The 22,134-nt window shown below is 35.1% G+C and overlaps 2 protein-coding genes across 2 annotated transcripts in view; both read left to right on the forward strand.

Moving 5' to 3' along the window:
* Positions 1–21,711, forward strand: part of LOC115453782 (elongation of very long chain fatty acids protein 6) — a 60,658-nt gene extending 38,947 nt beyond the window's left edge. The window contains exons 3-4 of the mRNA XM_037443658.1: positions 9,663–9,884; positions 15,796–21,711. Of these exons, the coding sequence (XP_037299555.1) occupies positions 9,663–9,884; positions 15,796–16,162 (589 nt within the window). The 3' untranslated portion in view covers positions 16,163–21,711. The remainder of the gene's footprint in view (positions 1–9,662; positions 9,885–15,795) is intronic.
* Positions 749–3,771, forward strand: LOC115453783. Its single transcript, XM_030182507.2, has 2 exons — positions 749–945; positions 1,403–3,771. The coding sequence occupies exons 1-2, from the start codon at positions 837–839 to the stop codon at positions 2,326–2,328; spliced, it is 1,035 nt and encodes a 344-aa protein (XP_030038367.1). The 5' UTR covers positions 749–836; the 3' UTR covers positions 2,329–3,771.
* Positions 21,712–22,134: the final 423 nt, after the last annotated feature.

The following is a 22,134-nucleotide window of genomic DNA, read 5'->3' on the forward strand; positions in this document are numbered from 1 at the left end:
CCTAGTTGCAACTCTGATTATACCTTCGGGAATGTAGGCGTGATGTTTTTTTGTGTATATCGAGTATATATTACATACTAGTTGACCCAACAGACGTCCCGTCTTAACTATGAATTTGCAGCGCGCATTCTGGCAATCGCTGAAATAACTTTTCTTGAATTTTCTAACGTTCCGCTCAACTTTCCTATTTTTTTCTTTCATAAGATCCTTCTTCTGACAATTACAAACACAACAAAAAAAAAAATTAAAATCGGTCCAGCCGTTTACGCGTGATGGCGTGACCAAGGTATATATATAGATAATACAGACTATGTTTCTCAGCCCTTACCGCGCTCCAAGGCTACGTAATTTTTCCAAGCGTGTTGCAGAAGTATTTGCCTTACTTTTTTACATTCGGTCGACGCCCGCCGTCATTCTCCTCTAGGGATCCATTCCTTGGAAAATCGTGTCAGAAAAACTCTAAATATACTATAGGGTAGTAGCTATACAATACGAAAAAACTAAATAGGTTTTTGTAAATGCGTTTATTAAGAGTCGATGACCCGAATTATACTACAGCGTTGCATCCTCGAGATTTATTAATTCACTATGTAGTCCACTTCTCAATGTACTGGGCATCAAGCACATTTTTAGAGTAAAAATCAATAAAAAAGGAACTCTGTTGACTCACGGAGCAAATTAGTACCATTTTCTGCCGTCGGCGCCTGCCAGCCGCACTCCCGCGCTGTCAGCTCATTCGCTTTTCTTGTGCGGGCATCATAACATCGAAACATAATTTATTTACTTAATTTAGACTTTTGAATGCTATTTTGCAATTGAATAATTATAAAAGTGTAATGGGGAAACGAAAACGTAAGGATTCACCGGAATATATTAAGAAGAAGATTCGGAAACTAGAAAAACGGCTACGACGTTATGATAGTTCAGATAGCAGTGACAAAACAAGTGAGTACTTAGTTATTGGATGTTATCTTTCACACCGTGTTCCCCATTATTTAAATCACATTTCATCTAATATGTGAAATATTCAAATATAAATAATATTCATAAGGTTGTGAATTTTAATAAGCCGTTAACTACCCACATTTTTTGTATATTTACAAAGTGTGTTTCATTTAATTAATTTTATAATAACATAGTCTAGTTGTTATTTTCCAATTACCCGCAATAATTAATTCTCTTAATTAAGTAAAAAATAAAAATCTGTATGTACCAGTATATCTTTAAACTTTACAATAGTGCTTTAGTACTGTGATGCGATCATAGTCGGGCACTTTAAGTACAACGGTGCGACCGTAGTCGTATTTAATAGGTTTGAGTACTGTGACGCGATCACAGTCACACCTATAGTAATATAATATGAATAAGATCGTGATGCGATCATGATTATTTTGTCCAACAGATAGTACTCATAGCACGAGATCCGTACCCGATCTGGGAAATGTAGCACAACCTAGATCTCCATACAATGGCGAAACAGGTCCAATATTCAATGTATCCGATTCAACTACATCTAGCCCTCGAGCTATTAGATCCACTGTAAATTTGGTGGAATATGATAATGCAGCACCTTCTACGATGGGAGAAGACGTGGCGCCATCCACATCTGCTGCTGACCCAACATCGGATCCACAAATTACAACTATTATAACAACAGATATACTTGATATACTAGGAGAATCTAAGAAAAAACCAGAAGTGTTTGGACCTGGGATTCAGGAAGAGATCTCTAAACGTTGGGGTCGTATATTGTGTGAGGGCCTGGATAAAGATCAGAAGAAAGGGCTTATGGAAAAAATCCTTGTACCGGAAAATTTTCAGTTAGTTAAAGCACCTAAGCTAAATCTTGAAATAGCAGTCGTGCTAATTGAGTCTACAAAAAACCGTGATAAACGGCTCGAAAAAGCTCAAAACCATTTAGGTCTAGGAATTGCCTCCTTGACTAACTTAATAGCCTTCTTAATCGAGAAAGATATGGATAAACTTGAGATTATTAAGGGTTTATCCGAAGCAAATCAAATCCTTCTGGATCTGCACTTTGAAAATACGCTAAATCGACGTAAACTAATCACTTACTCACTAGATAAAAAATTTCTTGATATTGTACAGGATGTACAAAGAGATTCCATGCTATTCGGAGAAAATCTTACCGAAAAGATAAAAGCTTCTAAATCAGCTGAGAAGTCAGGTCTTCAAATCAAGAAAACTAACGAAGCTTCGACTTCTAGTAACATTAAATATCAAGAGGGAAACCGAAAAGCCCTACCGCGTCAGACTCAACGCGGAGTCAAACGGGGTGGAGCCAGAAATCGACCAATATTATTTTAGATTTCGTTTTGATTCTATTTCCCAATGAAGATTTACCTTTAGGATAAATTACAAAAAGGCTAGCAGTTCTACTCGCATTGTCAACAGGACAACGAGTCCAGACACTGTCACTTATTAGAATGTCAAATGTGAAAATTAGTGAATCTTCTATTCAAATTATAATCAATGATATAATTAAAACATCGGCTCCGTATTGCCTTATGCCTAATTTAGTGATACCATTTTATCCAAATAAAATAGAAGTATGTCCTGCAAGGACGCTCTTGTCGTATGTCGAAGCTACAGTAAGATTGCGATCAGAAGATAATACTGATCGACTATTCTTAACCACTAAAAAACCATTTCGTAATGCCAGTTCTTCCACTATCAGCAGATGGATAAAAGAAATCATGCGTGATAGTGGCATTAACACGGATATCTAGTCTGCACATAGTACTCGCCACGCGTCTACTTCGGCAGCTTGTAGAAATGGTTTGTCAATAGATTTAATCGAACAATTTGCCGGTTGGTCTGGAAATAGCTTAGTTTTCACTCAATTTTACAATAGACCTTTAGCTGAGTATAATGAAAGCGCCTTTACAGAAGCTGTATATGAAAATATTTAATATTGTTACTATTTGTCTTCCAATCACAATCAGGTCTATTATCTCACTCAGGATTATTCTTTATGTGTAATTTAAATATATCCTTTTTTGGTTTGTTGTATCATTTAAACTTTAAATAAATTTCGCAATTTGCTCTGAACATCCTACATAGTGAATTAATAAATCTCGAGGATGCAACGCTGTAGTATAATTAATGGTTAAACAAAATTACCTGTGTGACGTTTGACCATAATTATACGAAGCGTTGCATCCGAAGAGATTTACATCCCTCCCTTCCCAAAAAATTACATACTATAAATTTATTCCCTATTTGCATCATTGCGAAATTTAGCTCTAAAGAAATGAGCTGACAGCGCGGGAGTGCGGCTGGCAGGCGCCGACGGCAGAAAATGGTACTAATTTGCTCCGTGAGTCAACAGAGTTCCTTTTTTATTGATTTTTACTCTAAAAATGTGCTTGATGCCCAGTACATTGAGAAGTGGACTACATAGTGAATTAATAAATCTCTTCGGATGCAACGCTTCGTATAATTATGGTCAAACGTCACACAGGTAAGTTTGTTTAACCATTAATTATACAAATAATTATTGGTTACATAAGTATTAGTTTTGTGAAATGAGATACAGTGACAATAATGAAATAATGTATAAAAGCTACATTTATGATATACTTATATACGACATACTTTATGAAAATACATATTTTGGATGTATTTTGACTGCCTCGTGGCGTAGTTGTATTGCATGCATGGTACAATAGCGCTCTGAGGTCCTGGGTTCGAATCCCGGGTCGGGCAAAGTGATATTTGGGTTTTTTCTGCTCAGTATCAGCCCGGAGTCTGGAATTTGTGCCCGATATGGCGATAGGCTCGATCCCTATCACATCATGGGACGGAACATACTTGGCGAAAAGTGGGTGCCCTAGTTGCGCCTCTGCATACCCCTTCGGGGATAAATGCGTGATGTTATGTATGTATGTATGTATATTTTGGATGTAACCCCGAATGAATGAAATGTCGAATGAATACGCTTACTTAAGATATACCTTAAATATTGAACTTAGACGGGATTAAGATGCTAATTTATTAGCTATTAGATTAACGATCGGCAATTAAGACACGATAAGTGTTAATTAAAAAGGTGTTTATCACTATGGATAAGATATTAAAATATTGATTGAAATTACATCAAACGCGTACGGTATTTAAATAGTGTTTAAAATAACCTAAACTGATCTGATTTGATACATTTACCTATATTAATTAATATTTACTAGGAAACACAAATTTAAATATATCTTATAGGTTTGTTATTCTGCAATTTGCAAGGAATGGAGTCTGTGTTATCGGAACATTCAGAAAGTGTGTAGTTTTGTATTAATGTCAGTCACATTTTAAAAATCGTTACATACTTTAATGTATATATTCCGTAGAGTCCGGTGAAACTGGAATAGAATTATTTAGGCAGTCTACTAAAATTAATTGTTATCGTGAGGACTAGAGAAGTCATAAACTGCTATTTCTTACTAGGTAATTATTATTATTTAAGGATAGCACCATGTCATGGAAATCTACATTATCCGACATTTCGCTGGATTACTACAAGGTGCTATGTAAATTTTTATTATGTTGAAAAAATGAGATATAAAAAATGCATTTTAAAAAATTAGATCAGACTTATATAATTTATATTATACATGGTTCCTCCTTCACTTATCTTTTGGGATTATAATTAAATTAATTAATAATTTTCCACTGAAAAATACTTAGAATTACGCGATATATATAATTAAATTTGCACATCAAATATTACATAGTACCTTGTACTAGTGAGCCAGCGATTTATTACTTTGAAGCTGTATAAAGTCTACAAATTCGCGTCAGAGTACCGTAGTAAATATTTTCGTGTATTTTCATGAATCTTAGCGGCTTACAAAGCGGTTCTAACTTACCGCTTTGAAGTTGGGCACAAGAGATGACGCGGCTATTGTTTTTGGACACTAGAAAGCAACAAAAGGCTTAGAGGATGGGTAAAAGTGCTTTACTTCAAATCTTACAGCGTTTTACTATACAACACAGGTAGAGTCAGTGTCAAATAAATATAGTAATTAATAGGTATGGACCTTATTTCTGTCAGTTAAGGTGTATTTGGGGATGCCTAAACGTCACGGAACATCCGTTCGTGACTATGCATGTGTAAACTATGTCAAGTATTTTCACCTGTCAAATTACATCAGACCCCCGGCTCATAGTCCAACGACACAATCTTAGAAATAGAAAGTGGTCGGTTACGTAATTTGGGAAATTATGCGCGCGCGCCGATCGCCATCGCGCGCTGCGTGGTAATCACTGCTGACCTACTGCGTATCAAGCGTATGTTTATCATACGTATTAGGTTGCTGTCTGTTTTGTAGGGTGTAGTAAGGTCTCCGAATCAGGGCTTACGTTAAATATTTTACCTTTGCTGGACTAGTAAAATTTGGAAAAGTGTGCCTCTATACGTGCTTCAATCTCCCGCAATTAAAGTCCTTTAAGCAAAGGGGAAGTAACGTAGTAGACCGCCATAATAATGCCGAGATTATCTCGATGATCGTTATTTTTATTGGATTTCATATAGTCAGTTTTAGTACAGTTACTAGCGTGGCATAATTAAATAAAAAAAAAAAAACGAAAAAAGTGTGACCTATTTCCAAGTACTGACGATTCACTCGTTTTACAAATCATAAAATTACGCTTCCGCCGTCATACAAATCGTGAAATAGAATGAATGAAATCCAGTTGAAATACCAACGCAGCTTGATAATTGACGTAACAGTTCGGACTAAACGATTAACCGCGTGTTATTTAATTCCAATATGTTATTTAGAATGTTATTAATATTCATAATATGTACACTTGTGTATTGACGTCATTGTACTTTAACATTTGACTACTAAATCACATCGTCGTCGAAAATACAGCTTTTTGCTTGTTTTCTCATGCTGTTTGACGTACGCGAAATTTTATCAAGGTTTAAAGAAAAACTTCATTCGTATGTGTTAAATATATATTCATGAAGTTTTATTATCATTGTGGTGTTCTACGTATATTTAATCTATCTATATCATATTGAGCTGAAAAGTTTGTTCGAAAGTGCTAATCTCAAGAACTACTGGTTCGAATTGAAAATTCTTTAGTGTTAGATAGCCCATTTATCGAGAGAGCCTATATAAAATCACGCTATGACTATAGAAGCTTAGCATCAATACAAAATGTTGCAAAAACGGGGATAAATATTGTTTTTGAGAGCTTCCGTTGCGTGCGCTGCGTAAACGCAACATTAGGCATTGGGCATAATTTACTCAATATTGTTTACAAGTAAGGACGAGTATAATTGGTATTATTACATAATTATTATTGCTTTAAGATAAATGAACTGTCAAAATAAAGGCCTCAACATCCATACCGACCTCGATCCGATGTGAACCACATTGTTAATTTATAATTATTTTACGTACATAAATATAACTAGAATGAAAAAAATCTTAGCGCGACGATTTATTATATTTTGGATACATGTCATGCCGATATTCAATATAATTAAGTCTATTTATGTGATAGGTTGATAATTAATTATTGGGGTATTATTCTCTATGCGTCATTTTATTATTTCAGTGCGTAAGAAGCACGTAACGCATCGCGTCGCGTTTCAAACAATAGCAATTGCAATATAGAATACCATTCCACACAAAATCCACGAAAATAATACGGCCATGTTTACACTGTCATATAAATAAGGGCCCTGATATGCTGTTGTTAAAGATATTAACCGGTAACAGCATGTGGTTATATGTTTATACTCTTTTACAAGCACTTCTGTCCATTTAGTTTTGTAATACTAAAGAATATAACTCTATGAACCATCCACGTATAAAATGTACTAGGGCACTACTTTCTGAGATTTTATCTAGTTGCAAATCATGCCATAACATGCAATAAATAAAATTACTATCACAAATTAAACATACATTGTTATAAATATACCGTTTGCATACTTAATAGATTAACTCTTGGTCTCTCGTGGCTCGCCGGCGAGCCAAGACAGCTACATGACATTTGCGTGTGTCACGGGATTATAACCTTATATACTACATAATAAGGTTATTTTTCCGTCACACGCGTAGCTGTTTGACAAGTCATGACGGGTTAATAACACAAAATAACAATTAATTTATCCCCATTAATTGTACAAGCGGTTGAGCGGCTGTTTCAGCCCACGTGTTTTCCATTTGCCTCGATTAGTGCAGATTGACTAATCGCTCGGGTAACGTGTACACCTTGACTTTGACTCTAATCTTAATTGAGCCGACGATGATCTTCAAACGCGTTAAAAGGCACGATAAACGCGATGCAGTCGGCTCTGTGTTCTTTTATATATAAAAATTTCCGAGAATGGTTCATATTGGATTTTTCTGTTTAATATCAGGTCGGAATCTTAATTTATGACCGATAAGGCGATAGTCCCAGCTTCTATCATGTCATGGACGGTACAAATAAAAAACAGTAGGTAGGCTCCCTGGTTGCACCCTGTCTATCCTTACGGCGATAAGGCGTCATATGTGAATGTTTTTTTATTGTCCACTGAAAAAGTGAAAATAATGCGCGTGACAAAACGTGCGGGTGCATATAAAAATATGAAGTAAAATAAGCCTATAATTAAATATCGTTAGTATTCGCACATTTTAGTTATAACCAGCTCTTGTCCGCCGGTTTTTGTTAGCTTTCCAGAAATTAGAGCCTCAGTGTGCATTTGCCGGATAAAAAACGTCCAAATCACGATTATGATGAGTGTTATTTCATGATTATCTGCGGTAGATTCTCCGTTCCTAATACATTGTTGAACTAAATACGCAATATTGTATAATTTTGACATGCCTTAGTTTGGGACACATTTTGAGCTGCTTCATTTGTTTTATCTAAATAAATGTTGATATTACGGCGTAGGAATAGGGCCACATGTATTTCCTCTAACGGATGTCGTAAAGTAGCCGACAAAGTTTCAAGGTGGGTGGCATGGGGCACTTATAGTAAACATTTGTAACAATTTAATGTACTGAGACAGTCATAAATGACTGTGATGACATTTCGTTTAAAGTTTGTTGTTGGCGAAAATAATAAAATTGATGATGAATTGTAACATGGATGTTATTTTGATGTACCGCTTGAACCACGGCCATGTTTCTCGTGTCTAAACGATACAAACATTTTAGTATAAGTTTTGAAATGAGTTCACGCAAGTAATCTGGCACTAAGGTCCATTATTTATTTAAAAGAAAAAATAGCTTGTGATCTATGGCCAAGAATTTCGCCGTGCCGTGGACTCATACGTGTCTTCTCATATAATGAGGAAGCACATATCCAGATGAAGGGCGGTATATATTATAACAGTTTAAATTACAGGACTGACATTGCTATCTTTTTTTATTTATTTACTTGAATAAATATATGAAAAATTATTAATAAGTTGTTTATGAATCAAATTAAATTATGTAATTGGTGTCAATGTTATAGGTAATTGCCCGCGTTTTGTAAACTGGTTAAGCTAAGGCCACAATACTGAAGTGTCCTGCGAGGTTTAGTTTCCTCTTTTTTAAAGGTATCGCTAATTTTATCTAGTAGATATATTTCGCAAAGCGAAACTTTCGTACGGTGTTTGTCCGACAGGACGATCTACACGACAGTCGTATCGTGTGTGCTGTCTTACTGACCTCGGAACTAGCAACTACGGTCGGTTTATCACCATGTCTGTTGCTATCCAGTCCAGTACGAACCGTTTCCGATATTTTTTTCATTGTACGATAAACGCCGTGGTTAATGTATACGCCTACGCGACGCACGCGATGCATTGTAGTCTTTGCAAAAACGTTTGACATGCGCGATGATGGGTACGAGACACCAGTGGGTTGTGTAGCCCACATAACTCTACGATGATTCCGCAGACATTGTATCATTCGTTCATTTGAATTATAAAGTTATGAGCGTTTTCTTTAGGGAAAGCTTGGCAATTACTACCAAAGGTAGTCTACAAGTCTATATTCATTAAAGCATATATAGATTTTTTAAAGATTAGTAAAATATTAAGATAAAGTGAGGCGCAATCGATTTAAAATTTCATTTAGGAATATATCGATTTTTTGTATGAGGAAACTGCCATTTTCGAATCTTAACCTATCTCTTTTCTAAATGGTAGTCAGGTGAATGTAGAGTTTCGTACGAATGTTGTTTAAATTAACTGTAGTACATCAGTGTCATTTTTTTTTTATTAATCACTTCCTGTTATGATTTTATCCATTTAATTTAATATGTCCATTAATATAATGGGAAACGCGTCGTTGATGACATATAATTAAATCAACTATGCTAATATTGACATACGAGTATACTCGTGTTATATTAATGTACGTACTTTGTAATAAAATTAATGGAATGTTACTTAAAATTTAACGTTTCTTCTACTATATTTACTTTAAATTTGTCTACATGTTGTATCGTTTAATGACGACAAGAATTGTTCAATAAGTATAATGTATAGTGGTCAGTATCCCCGCCTGTCACGCGGGAGACCGGGGTTCGATTCCCCGCCGGAGAGAAACTTTTTTAATTTTCTTTTGGTTATCATGAACATATACATTTTTACAATTAAATAAAAAAAAGCATTATTCTTATTTGCATTTTTTTATTATTATTCACAGTTTTATCGAGCAGGACAAAGTGTCCGGTTTCTGGACATGGATGTTCGTGCTGTCCAAACTGCCCGAGCTGGGCGACACGGTGTTCATAGTACTGCGCAAGAAGCCATTGATCTTCCTGCACTGGTACCACCACATCACCGTGCTGCTTTACACTTGGTTCTCGTTCACCGAGTACACCAGCTCGGCGCGTTGGTTCGTCGTCATGAACTATTGTGTGCACAGGTGAGTGTTCTTTGTTCGATTTTTGAACGTTTGAATTTGGAACGCCTTTTGAATCATGATTTACGTTAGTGAATTAGTACTTTTATGTATATCTATATTCTCTATTCTTTTATTTATATCTATATCTATATTCTAGGTGGTAGGGTAATAGGGACGAATATACGAATGACATTTAGTCCATTGAAAAGTTACATTTGGGGTTGCGTTTTTTAGAGGACGCAATTTTATTTTTTAGAAGTGTAGGGGGGGTCAGTGTAAAGCTACAGCCAAGTTTGTGGGGTCGCCACCCTTGTCCCACGGCCGCCATCTTGGGTTGAAATGGTTTTACGATGTATCTCTTAAACTATTTATCTAACAAAAATATAAACATTTTTGTTGCAAATTAAATTCTCTACAACTTTGGTGCAGTAACTTTTGTCGTAGAACTATAAATAAAAAGTTATAAGCAAAAATGTTAAGCAATTGCTTCATCTGTCCCAAAGCGATTCAGGATCCAAGTAATTCGCGTACAAGCCGACAACCGCGGGTTTGTGTTGTACGTATTATGAACCTTATAAACACACGTTCTGATGACGTTGCAATGGATATTGCTTAACATTGAATTTCTTAACATTTTCGCTTATAACTTTTTTATTTATAGTTCTACGACAAAAGTTACTAGACCAAAGTTGTAGAGAATTTAATTTGCAACAAAAATGTTTATAATTTTTTGTCAGATAAATAGTTTAAGTGATACATCGTAAAACCATTTCAAACCAAGATGGCGGCCGTGGGACAAGGGTGGCGACCCCACAAACTTGGTTTTAGCTTAACACTGACCCCCCCTACACTTCTAAAAAATAAAATTGCGTCCTCTAAAAAACGCAAGGTAAGGCCTAAAAAATGTAACATTTCAATGGACTAATTCGACTACAGTGGCTGTTTGATAGCGCTTTTAACCTAATACAATATACATTTAAACTAAAATATGATAAAAATAAAAATGGAGGTGTATCGTAAACCGGATTGCGAAGGTGTTAAAATGTATTATTGCTTGTATACGGCGTTTTACATAAGTGGCTTATCGTAGCAAGTTATTTAAATAGACTCTAGAAATAAAACTAAAGTTACACCACAATTGCCTGTAACACGAGAATCTTACTTGTTTAAATGTTTAAACAAAAGAGTATGTACTTTAACGGATAAATAAACTACATTAAGTAGATATATTTTTTTAGAAGGGCATAAATTTTTCATTAAGTAGTTCCATTTACTACAGTCCTCGCCCAGTGTATTGGGGCAGTATAAAGAATTCCACCACGATATCCTCTACCTATAGTAAGAAGTAAGCAATACAGTCAATTGAAAGGCCACGCGAGCGTGCTGTTAGGAGCTTTTACACTGTATATTTTGCAACCCCAGAAATGGACGGTAATATCCATAAGACCTTAATCCCATAGTGACCATTTACGTCACATTAGGTATGGCTCCAATTTGAATTGGCAAGTGCCTAGTTAGAAGAGATGATCGCTTTGGTTGACTTAACCAAAGCGGTTCATGTGCGTTGCCGCCTAACAAACCATCTCCAATTGCAACAATAGTACCACAACATTACTAAGTGATGATTTCATCTCGCTCAAAAATGTATAAACAATGATGTTGATGAAATAATATCGTTCCTACTTTACGCGCCGGCGTCCGTTCGTGAGCTCTTATATAGAAGTTACGTCAATAATACAGTAATCAAGGTAATGCGTGTGTTCCTAACGGTTCCTTCGGGAGCTATGAGGAAGCGAAGTTCATCGAATGCTCTTTATACTTATTAACTGATGTCAATCAATTCTGATATGTTATTAAATTATGGTTGTTGCTATTCAACATGTTATCCCATGGTGTTTAGAGACAGAGATCAGAGACAGTTGATAGAGCTCGCCTCGAGCGATGAGACCGCTATTAGTCACCGCGTTTAAACTATTACCACCATAATGTGTTTATACATTTATTTTTTCTTTAATATTTACGGTGTGTAATAAAGTTTTAAATAAATCAATTATGTACTATACAAGTAATTTCGAACGTCAGAGTTTCGATCCTTGAGGGCTGGGAATAAAAAATTTGAACTCGCAAACCTTCATCTCCACAATGCGTTCCACGCTTCCTTAGACAATGATTGCAATACATATACATATATAGATATACCTAATATTACCTCTCAATAATAACTAGTTTATAATAAGACTTGTTCGCCGCGCCAGACAAAACCTTTCACTCGTCGCTCATAACTGTATTAATATAACATGTAACTGAACTAAATGATACGATCTGGGCGCATTTCAGCCGCGCCGACAGTCCGACTGCAGCAAAAAGGTCATTACAGCTATTTTAATATTTTTAGCACTTCGACAGAGGTAGAGATAGTTCCGCATTCGAATTGTATTAATAATATTACAATTGTACACGATGTTCTCAAGAAACGCATCAGAAATACAGATACGGTGGTAGATCTCTCATATGTGAGAGTCCCCCTGGATAGGTACCACCGCAATGTCTATTTCTGCCGCTAAGCAGCAGTGTATAGTCACTGTTGTGTTTCGGTTTGGAACATAACAGTGACAAGGACATTGTAGCCAGTGTAACTACTGGACATAATAAGACATTAACAACTCATGTCTCAGAATGGCGAGCGCAGTGGAACACCAAACAATACCTATTCAATGTGTTGGATGGTATTTTTACAGTTTATGAGCGGTTGTATTGTTTACCATCAAGCTAACGCAATCTCGTCATTCAAAATAATAATAAAAATGTGGTCATAGTCACAAAATATCTGACTCAAGAATTATAAACTCGTGAGTCACTCCGAATGTAAATCACACGATACAGATCTAAGACTAACACGTGTCGATTCTATTATTCTATACGTATGTCTATCTCTACAAAGATACACGTTACCAACACGGGTTATAAAGGCTGTGTCAAACACATGCAGGGACCGTGCGGTAAGGCAGTTTTTTGTGTTGACAGATACTGACATGCTGCCAGACGTTTATCTACTACGACGAATGTGTGATCGCGTTTATATAACACTAAGAAGTCCCAGTTCGCATAACTTAAATTTTTAATGCATACATAACTGACCGAAAGTTCCTCTATTTGCCATTGTAAAGCCGGTTGCAGACCAAAAGCTAAGTTAGTTAAGCTTAGGTCGCATAGCTGAGAAACTGAAATATAATTTCATATTAGTGTGCAGACAGCAAACTATCAAACTAAGCTATTAACTTTATTATTTCCTCAGCCATACGAGTTAAATTAAATTAACTTAGTCCGTGGTGTGCAACCTTCATAAGAGCTATCAAAATTGATTCTACTACTTCAGAGATTAGTCCCGCCATACTGACAGAGATAAGCTTTTGTAAGCTGCCACGTATTAGCTATCTTTGGGGGAGGCCTATGTGCAGCAGTGGACTTTATGTGGCTGATGATGATGGTGGTTATGATGATGATGATGATAATGATGATGATGGTGATGGTGTACGAGCTTAGAAAGTGTTAATCACAAATTTACATTTCAATTATTTTTTCACTGACATGCTCGGTCCGTCGCCGGCCCAAGCCCTACACGGTCGCGTTCTAAACTACATTAAATAATTATTACGAAACTAGAAAAGTAGAATATTAATAATTGTAGTATACAATGTCTTTGTAGCATTATGCAGCGTTTTATCGTATTCTTATCGTATTAGTATCCGGGTAGTAAGTAGCTGTCTTTATAATCCTGTTCTAATTTTTTTTTCTTGTATAATAAATAACATGTACTGATCTTTGTAGGTACGTGCTTAAATTTAATATGTCAGGGTGAAGGATTCAATGGTTTTGCAATACTTTGTAGTGTAAAGTTCTAAGCGACTGTGTTTTGCCTATGCGCAGTACAATAATTGAATTCCTTTGTCGACTATAGAAAAAATGTGGTTATTTCAATTACGAACGTCATCTAACATAAAAAATATACATGGTTATTTTAATTACAAACGAATTTGCAAAATAAATCCGCCAATCCATCGAACTCGTATGTTTTTTGTTGTTACGTAACAAATTGATAACAATGATAAAAATGATAAAAATGATTGTGCCAAAATATGAGATCCGCTTATGCAATTCGTTTGCGAGGTTTTTACGTCTGGTTGTCTACAAGTGATGGCGTCTGACACGCCGTTCCAAAGAAGATTGTAGCTATGAATGTAAAAGCTTGATCATCAAGTTACTGCAGACAGTTGTTACGTTAAGGTAACATTCCAACAAAACTACTAGTTGTATAGTTTTATTAAATGCAATGAGTAATGAACAACTTTTAAATGTAATGGTCAGCGCTAACACTTGGTAAACAATAGCATTTTTATCCAAAATTTTAGTTGCAAACTGCGTGTTTTGGCCTACTCTCGTTACCCTGGGACATCCCATAGGTAATTATAACTCTAGCAAAATATTGTTAAACAGAAACACAGCAGCGTGAATTGACGTTTGTTTCAAATAGACAAAACTACGGTACCACCTAGATAGTTTTCCGGCAAACGAAAATTATGTGCGATTCATGCTGCGGTTCGTTTTTAGTAATTGTCGCTAAGAGTCAAATTGGAATCGTACCTTAAATTCTTGTACAACACAATATTCTTTTAAGTTTTATAAAAAATGACATGTAATTACTTAAATATGAAGTTATTGGTCATAAAGTAATATTTTTATATTTCTCAATATGGCGATGAAAAATGTCGATATGGGAACAACATCAATATCAGAAATTAAATTCAAATTTTAAATGATCCTTTAGTCCTTATTTAAAATACTCGGTCAAAATTGTAAACGTGGATTTTTAATATTACAAATATTGTATAGCGTATATCAGGGACAAGAAGCCATCAATCACAGATTATTATTTTTTTTGAATATTTTAGAAGTTCCAGATTTTACAGCCTACGCTCAAATTTTAGATCTTTACAATATAAATTATCATGTATTACTTAGTGTATTTTAGTAAATACGCTATGTAATACATGATCATTTATAATTTATACTTTTTGACAATTCAAAAACCCAAGTCTAAATAATAATAGATAAAGACTTAAAATTAAATACTGAATTTGGTAACTATTGCGATATTGTTAGCATCGGATGTGCGACCCTAGGTATTTGCGATAAGATATTTATTACAGGTTTTAATTATCTGTTAAAATAAAGGCTTGTTTAATATTGCTGTTTATGGGCATGGAAGCTATAAAATTTATTACATATTGCGCAAAATAACTATCAAGATAGTCTTTTTAAGTTTAAAAGAGAGTGAAATACACTATAAGTTATTAGCTTCATGATTTCTTATGTTTGAACATTTTTCGGCGCATTCGTCGGCGCAACCTAACGGAAAAATATCACCTGCCCTTAGTAGACATTCTATCTGAACCCCACTTCGCTTACCATCAAGTGCAATGGAATTACTTTGCTCGCATAAAATAAATGCACAGCGCTAGCTTCACTGATATATGAAACTAGCGCTGTGCATTGTCAGTGTATACGCAGTATCGTGCTATTAGAGCCACTGTGGGCGTTTAATAAACGAACTATTTAATCTCTCGTTGAATTTAGCTAGTTGATATACGGCAATTAGTGGCTAAGTTTATTCTGAATTGCTTCGACGTTTATCACAATTATCCGGCAGTTACGTTTGTACTACGCAGATGAGTTATTTGTTCTTTTACTTAAGCAATGAATTATACTATTCATTAAATATGAATATTTTTTATGGATTTTTTGCCGCCCGAGTAGGTCCCTAGTCGCCGGACGCGAGCAAAAAAGGCCTTATTTTACAAAATTTGACCAAAAAATGCCGTCCCAACTACGACTAATCGCAACCGACATTAATTGCAACTTTTATTTCTTACAGTGTGATGTACTCGTACTACGCGCTGGTGAGCATGGGCAGGTACCCGCCGCGAATGCTCGCCATGACCATCACCTTCCTCCAGCTGTCGCAGATGATCGTCGGCTGCGCGATCAACATATGGGCGCACAACTACATGGCGAACGGTTCGCCGCATAGTTGCCACATCAGTCAGATCAACATCAAACTCTCGATGGCCATGTACTTCTCCTATTTCGTACTATTCGCCCAGTTCTTCTACAAAGCGTATTTGTCGCCCAAAAAGGGCAAGAAGGCGAAAGTGGAGCCGTCAATTGACTCAGACCTGCCCGAGAACAAGATTAATTATAACGGGTACCCGAGACAGAGGAACGGCATCGCCGCGCACTAGTCCTTGTGTGATCGCTAGTTGTATGTACAGGTTACGGCTGTTATGTAGTTTTTGTGCCGATTGGGGTCCGACACGCCGACGTCTTCCTTGTGACGTATTGTGACGCCATGTCAGTCTGTTTGACTGTCTGTTTGCTATAAATAATAGCCTTATATTCTTACGCCAAATGATTAAAGAGCATAGTTATTTTGATCAATAATAGAGCCTAGCATGACAGTTTAAAATATATATTGAAAGTAAATATTATAGCTAAATGTCAATTTTCTAGCAAGCGTTAATAATTGTGTAGAAATAATTTATAACAAACTGGTTTTATTATTGTATCAGTAATATTTACATTCTATTGTAAAACCCAGATTATTTAAATACATACAGGTGTTTTGATTTTATACTATTCAAAGACGTTTTGAATATGTCATACCGAATTATTTATGAGTTTTTAAGGCGATAGTAATCATTATACCTTCACTTTTTCTTGCTGACTGCTTGAAAGAAACAATATATTTTGTAGCTTATGCCCACTGACTTAGAAAGTAAACTGTGCCTTCATAACAAGCCGTTGATGAATATTGTCAAAAGTTTGAAAGAGATAAAACGAACGTGCGGCCGATACGACGTTACATAGTAATTAAAGTGACATTTACTGAAAGAGACGGTTGTCTCTTTCTACTAAGTTAACTGTGTGATGTTCATGCTCAGTACATTATCTACGTCTCTAGGGCGGCAAGGTATAATAGTTAACAGTTAGTCAAACAGATGGCGCTGATACCAATAGTTGTAATAGATAATATCTTTGCACACCATTCTTTTAAGAAAAAATACGCAAACGTGTCACGCGTGCCTCAAAAAAATCAATGAAATCTGTTTAAATCTTAGACCCATGTGACTCAAACTGGAACGCAAGTTGAGTAAACTTTCGAGATGTGTGTGATTCTTGCTCGCTCATTTCGTATTGGAATGAAAGGGACATGTGGATTTTCAGTATTTTCAATAGAATTTATTGTTAATTAGGAAGTGGGTTTCTCATTTACCTATATATATATATATATATCTTTCATAAATATCACGAGAATTAATATTTCATAGAAAGTCAGCATCAACATCAAATCGAAAAATCCATTAATATACAATGAGAATTCATTGTCAAATTAAAAATAAAATATTCACAATCTGCAACTCATTAAATTATTACAGCTGTGATAAAGAAAAATTATTAGATACTCGACTCTAATCCTAGTTTACTTGACTCTAGTTTGACACACATGGGCCATAAAAGTCTAAAGGGAAGTCCCAGCCGGTCCCAATCGCCCCAAATTGGCCCAAAGAGCGTCGTTCACGTATCACATTCCAAGCTATTTGGTTCGCGCGCCGGTGCCTTCGGCTTTCATTTAACGCTTTAGCAAGTGGCGACGCTGTCCTGGTGTTACTGTGCTTTTATATGGGTTTTGTGGAAATATTTAGGATGGGTTCAGTGTTCGTTTGGATTATAAATAAGATAGTTTACTATTAGCGACATCTATTGTCGTTAATTGGAAAATGCCTTATAAAAGGTGTTGTCAGCTGAGAAAATACAAATATGGGTACATGTTTATTTACTTCAACCCATTTACCAGCGGAATGTTTGTCGGCAAACTTGACAGTTACATGACATTACGCGTGTCACGGAAAAATAACCTTATTATGTGGTTAATAATGAGGTTATATTCCTGTGACACGCGTAATGTCATGTAGCTGTCAAGTTTGCCGACAAACATTCCGATGGAAGATGGGTCAAATCATAAATCATCATAGAAAATTCAATTTAGAATAATAGACAGACCGTAGACGCTCAATCAATTTTATAGTGTTTTGCGTGGACAGATACTGAGCATGTCTACTGTAGTAAGTATGAATTGTGATATGAACATCTACTGATCGTGTATGGTACCATAACGTAAGTGAATAAAGTTCAAAATATGTATAAATGTAACATAAGGAGCGCAAAGAGACGTTTCTTACATTTTAACTGTTAGTACAAGAAGCTAATGACAGTTAATTGTAAAATCTTAAATTAGCAAGATTCTTTTATATTGTAATAACATTTTTGAATGTTAAATCGGTGTACGCCTCAATGACTTGAAGTGTCATTTTTTTTTATCAATAGAGGCCCGTATAAGTAACGGACATTACTTCGTCACATATTTGAGATTGCAATAAACGTTCACGCCTTCCTAAATTATTTTCTATGCATTGACCTGTATAAAAGCGTTATACCAATTTGTTGTTATCGTATTTATTACTTAATATGAATGTGCGAGTGATTTTTTTTAATGATAATTTATTCGTAACGGGGTAGGTAGCTATAACCTAACGCTGGTTCGCAACGTGACGTAAATACTCACCTGTGTTGCCAGAGTACAAAAATTGGCAGTTTTATGGGAAACTACTAATTGAATTATGAGTCCTTTTTCTGAAGGTAAAAACTACGTCTGCAAGAAATATTGCATTGTACTGGTTAACAATTTTAAACTGCATTAAATATTAAGGTATTGCTTCGAAATGTACTATTTTATGATTGTAAGGCGATATGACAGCAACACGCTTTCCTATTTCAGAGGTAGGTAGAGATATCACTCCCATATTTTGCCAGCTTTCCATGTACCAAGAGCGAGAATGGATATTTTATAAACTGATTACAATATATCAAAGCATTAAATGGTGACACAGGTGTGTACTTTCGAAACGCGTAATCACAGTAATTGTACCGGAAATGTAAATTAATTTAGATCTTTTAAAATAATTCCTATAGACCTTAGACCTTGTTAATTATTTCTTTAACACTGTAAGTATGGCTGTTACAGAATTACATTAAAAATTACGGAATTAAATTGAATAAATAAATTAAATCAAACGCATTAAGTTTGGTTTGATTACACGTCTAGTACAAGTGTTGTGAATGCGCTATAGCTGTTGCGGTTTAAGGAATAAAATAACTTTGATACGCTTGTCAAACAAGTGCAGAAAGTGTTGTGTAATTCCTTTGTAGTGGGATAAGCGAACTCAATGAAATTAACAAGATTTTATTTTCCACACGCCCTACACATAGGGTTCGGTTGATGACATCGTATGACGGATCAGGCGATGAGTTGCCATGTACATGAATTCCAAATACGGATAATTCGTGTGTCAAGTTAAAAAACAATGTCTTGTCTATGATCGGTACAAGAACTTCGCGTTTTGTAATCGAATATGGTGACACTTATATTACAAAATGAATTACGAGATTTTTTGAAATTAAAAACATTCCAGAAATTTGTAGGGAAATGGCGAACAACAGAATCCGTGATACGCTGTTTCATATATTTAATTTTCCAAAATGCCTTCTCAACCCTAAAGAATTGAAAAAAAAGAGAACCATGTAAGAAAATGTCGCAAAAATTTAGAATAGTAAGTTACGTGGTAAGACAGCTGGGCCTGTTTGAATATTACAAAAATAACGTCAAAATCGTGCGTTCAAATTAGCGTACCATACATTAGTTTAACAAGATGTGTTGATAATAATTAAACATGAATACATCAGTAGAAAAATACACCACAAGCGTGACAAGACTATTTAAAACGTTTTTTAATCTCGTATGAATTTACCCATATTTGATTGTTATCAACACGTGATCTTTTATAACGGCCAGCCTGTTACGAAGGGCATAAGGAATAAAAGTTCAAATATGAGTGTGCGTAAAGGCTTGTACAGATATGTGACATGTTTTGTGTCCGCTGGACCATAGTCAATAGATCATAGAGTATAGTTTACATACTCGATAGACGGCCTGAAGCACGTGTAAGCGAAATTCGATCGTAATACTTTATGTAAACGGTCGATGTTTTAGATTTAATTAGAATAGTTCAATTGGCGCTTAAGACGGGTGCGTACAAATTATTTAAGGTGTCTTTGTAGCCGTTACAACGACTGATTGTTCGGGGGCGGCCGCATTTTATACTCGATAACTGGCTGACAGCAGACCCTTTGTATTGTCATGTCAGATAATGCATGAGAATAAAGTTGAGTAAATAATTCATTGTGATGAAGGTATTGATAATTTTGTACAAAATATTTCAGGAGTGTAAAACTATCTGAATAACAAATATGTAAAACTGTCGCCATTAAATATTTTTCAAATAATGTCTACTGTTACAGCCAGTGGCCTGTCAACTGTTTTTTTGTAAAATAATTTGTGGTTGCCCTCTTATAAATTTTGTATTTGCGCCAAAAGGGCTTAAGTCACTATTTGTGATTTTTAATAATAGTGAAAATTCGTTGTAGCCATTTAAAAACGCTTTGGGCAATACGAATAAATGCTAACATCTAGAAAGTCTTATTCCTTAAAGGTTAGAATAATAACGAAGCCCACTGTCCGCTAAAATGGTAAATAAATTGAAATTGTAATATTACCAGTGTGCATACTAGTATAGATTTTAACAAGGATCGATAAATTGGCTTTATCAAAGTCGGTCGAAAGTAAAAATTTACACAGTTGAATACTTTCAACAATAGTGAATGTACAATGAGTCTTAAATTATCGATAACACTTTATCGACTTCGATAAGCTTAGTTCTTTCGATCCAAGTCAATTCATTAGAAAATCGATTGATTTCCTTGAGTCTTCGGCAAATAGACTGTTGTACTGTGTTGTTTTTAATATTGATCACACAACGGTAGATGTTCGATATTTATTGTCATCACTATGTCCAACCGGGGTGGTGACGGACACTAGAATTCTAGATATAGTCATGGGTATCGGGATATACATAGGTACTTAGTGAAAATTACAATGCCGATGTAAATGTACAATCGTGGCTTTGCGCACATGCTTTTATCGATATCGATAATCATTGTCGATTAATCGATAGCGACAGTCGCAAGCCGTGGTCTACACCTGATTAAAAGTACACATCGAAGATTTTTATGACTTTTCCCATATTCACAGTTCTCACGTTTTTTTTATCGCCAATTTAAAATATTTGGAAAATTCGCTACTTTTAATTATGTTGCACTATACGACTATACCATTGCGTTTTCGAAGATATTAATCATAATTATTTATTTTGTACAGGAGCATCGCTCTTGAGTCGCATTCTGTGTTCTGTAAGAATCCAGAAGTTTGTTATTGTTAAATATTTCTTTTGTATGTTTATTGCTTATTTATATTATGTACCAACGCGGTAAAGTTACATTATAGTTATCGTTTTTCCTCGGAACCATCTCTATTGAATCATGGTACAAACGTCTCGCATTTATAATTTTTTTTATCTTTTCATGCATTTACATACTATTGTAGTACATCGTACTCGGTAGAGTGATTTAGCGGGTTACAGTTCCATAAATTCAATAGAATATTTTGAATAAATATATTTTTGTGAACGATGTTTTGTGGTTACATTGTGCAGATCAAAGAAATACTTAAATATAGCGACAGAGCATTGTGATTGACTTACAATGTTTAAAGTGGAAATTATTCTTGCAATAATTAATTTGTATTTTCTGGGCAAATAAAGCGTTAATGCGTAATCAATTTGTTTGTTTTATTTATTATATGAAGCTTGTTTGGGTCATCTCATGTCGATCTTTACACCCTTATACAATTATCTACGTAGGTAGTGAATGTGTTTAATAACAAATATTGTGTATGTAATGTTGGATTACATATTTTATCCAAATATCTATTAGTCAAGCAAAACAAGATACATAATCCAAAATGTATTTCTGATCTTTGCTACTAAGATAGCTTCGGGTCATTATTCTATCGAGGGGGATGTGATTTAAAAGTATTTCAAATACAAGTAAGAAAGATATTTCCTTGAACTAATTCCGAATCCAAACTATGCGATCCAAAAGCAAAATAATATGCTTGTTATCACATTCTACTCTTGGTGTATGTAATGTATTATACATGTTCTAAACGATCATCTGGATCTTATGGGTAGTATGCCTATAT

This window comes from Manduca sexta, chromosome 26, assembly GCF_014839805.1.
Source record: "Manduca sexta isolate Smith_Timp_Sample1 chromosome 26, JHU_Msex_v1.0, whole genome shotgun sequence".
Lineage (NCBI taxonomy): Eukaryota > Metazoa > Arthropoda > Insecta > Lepidoptera > Sphingidae > Manduca > Manduca sexta.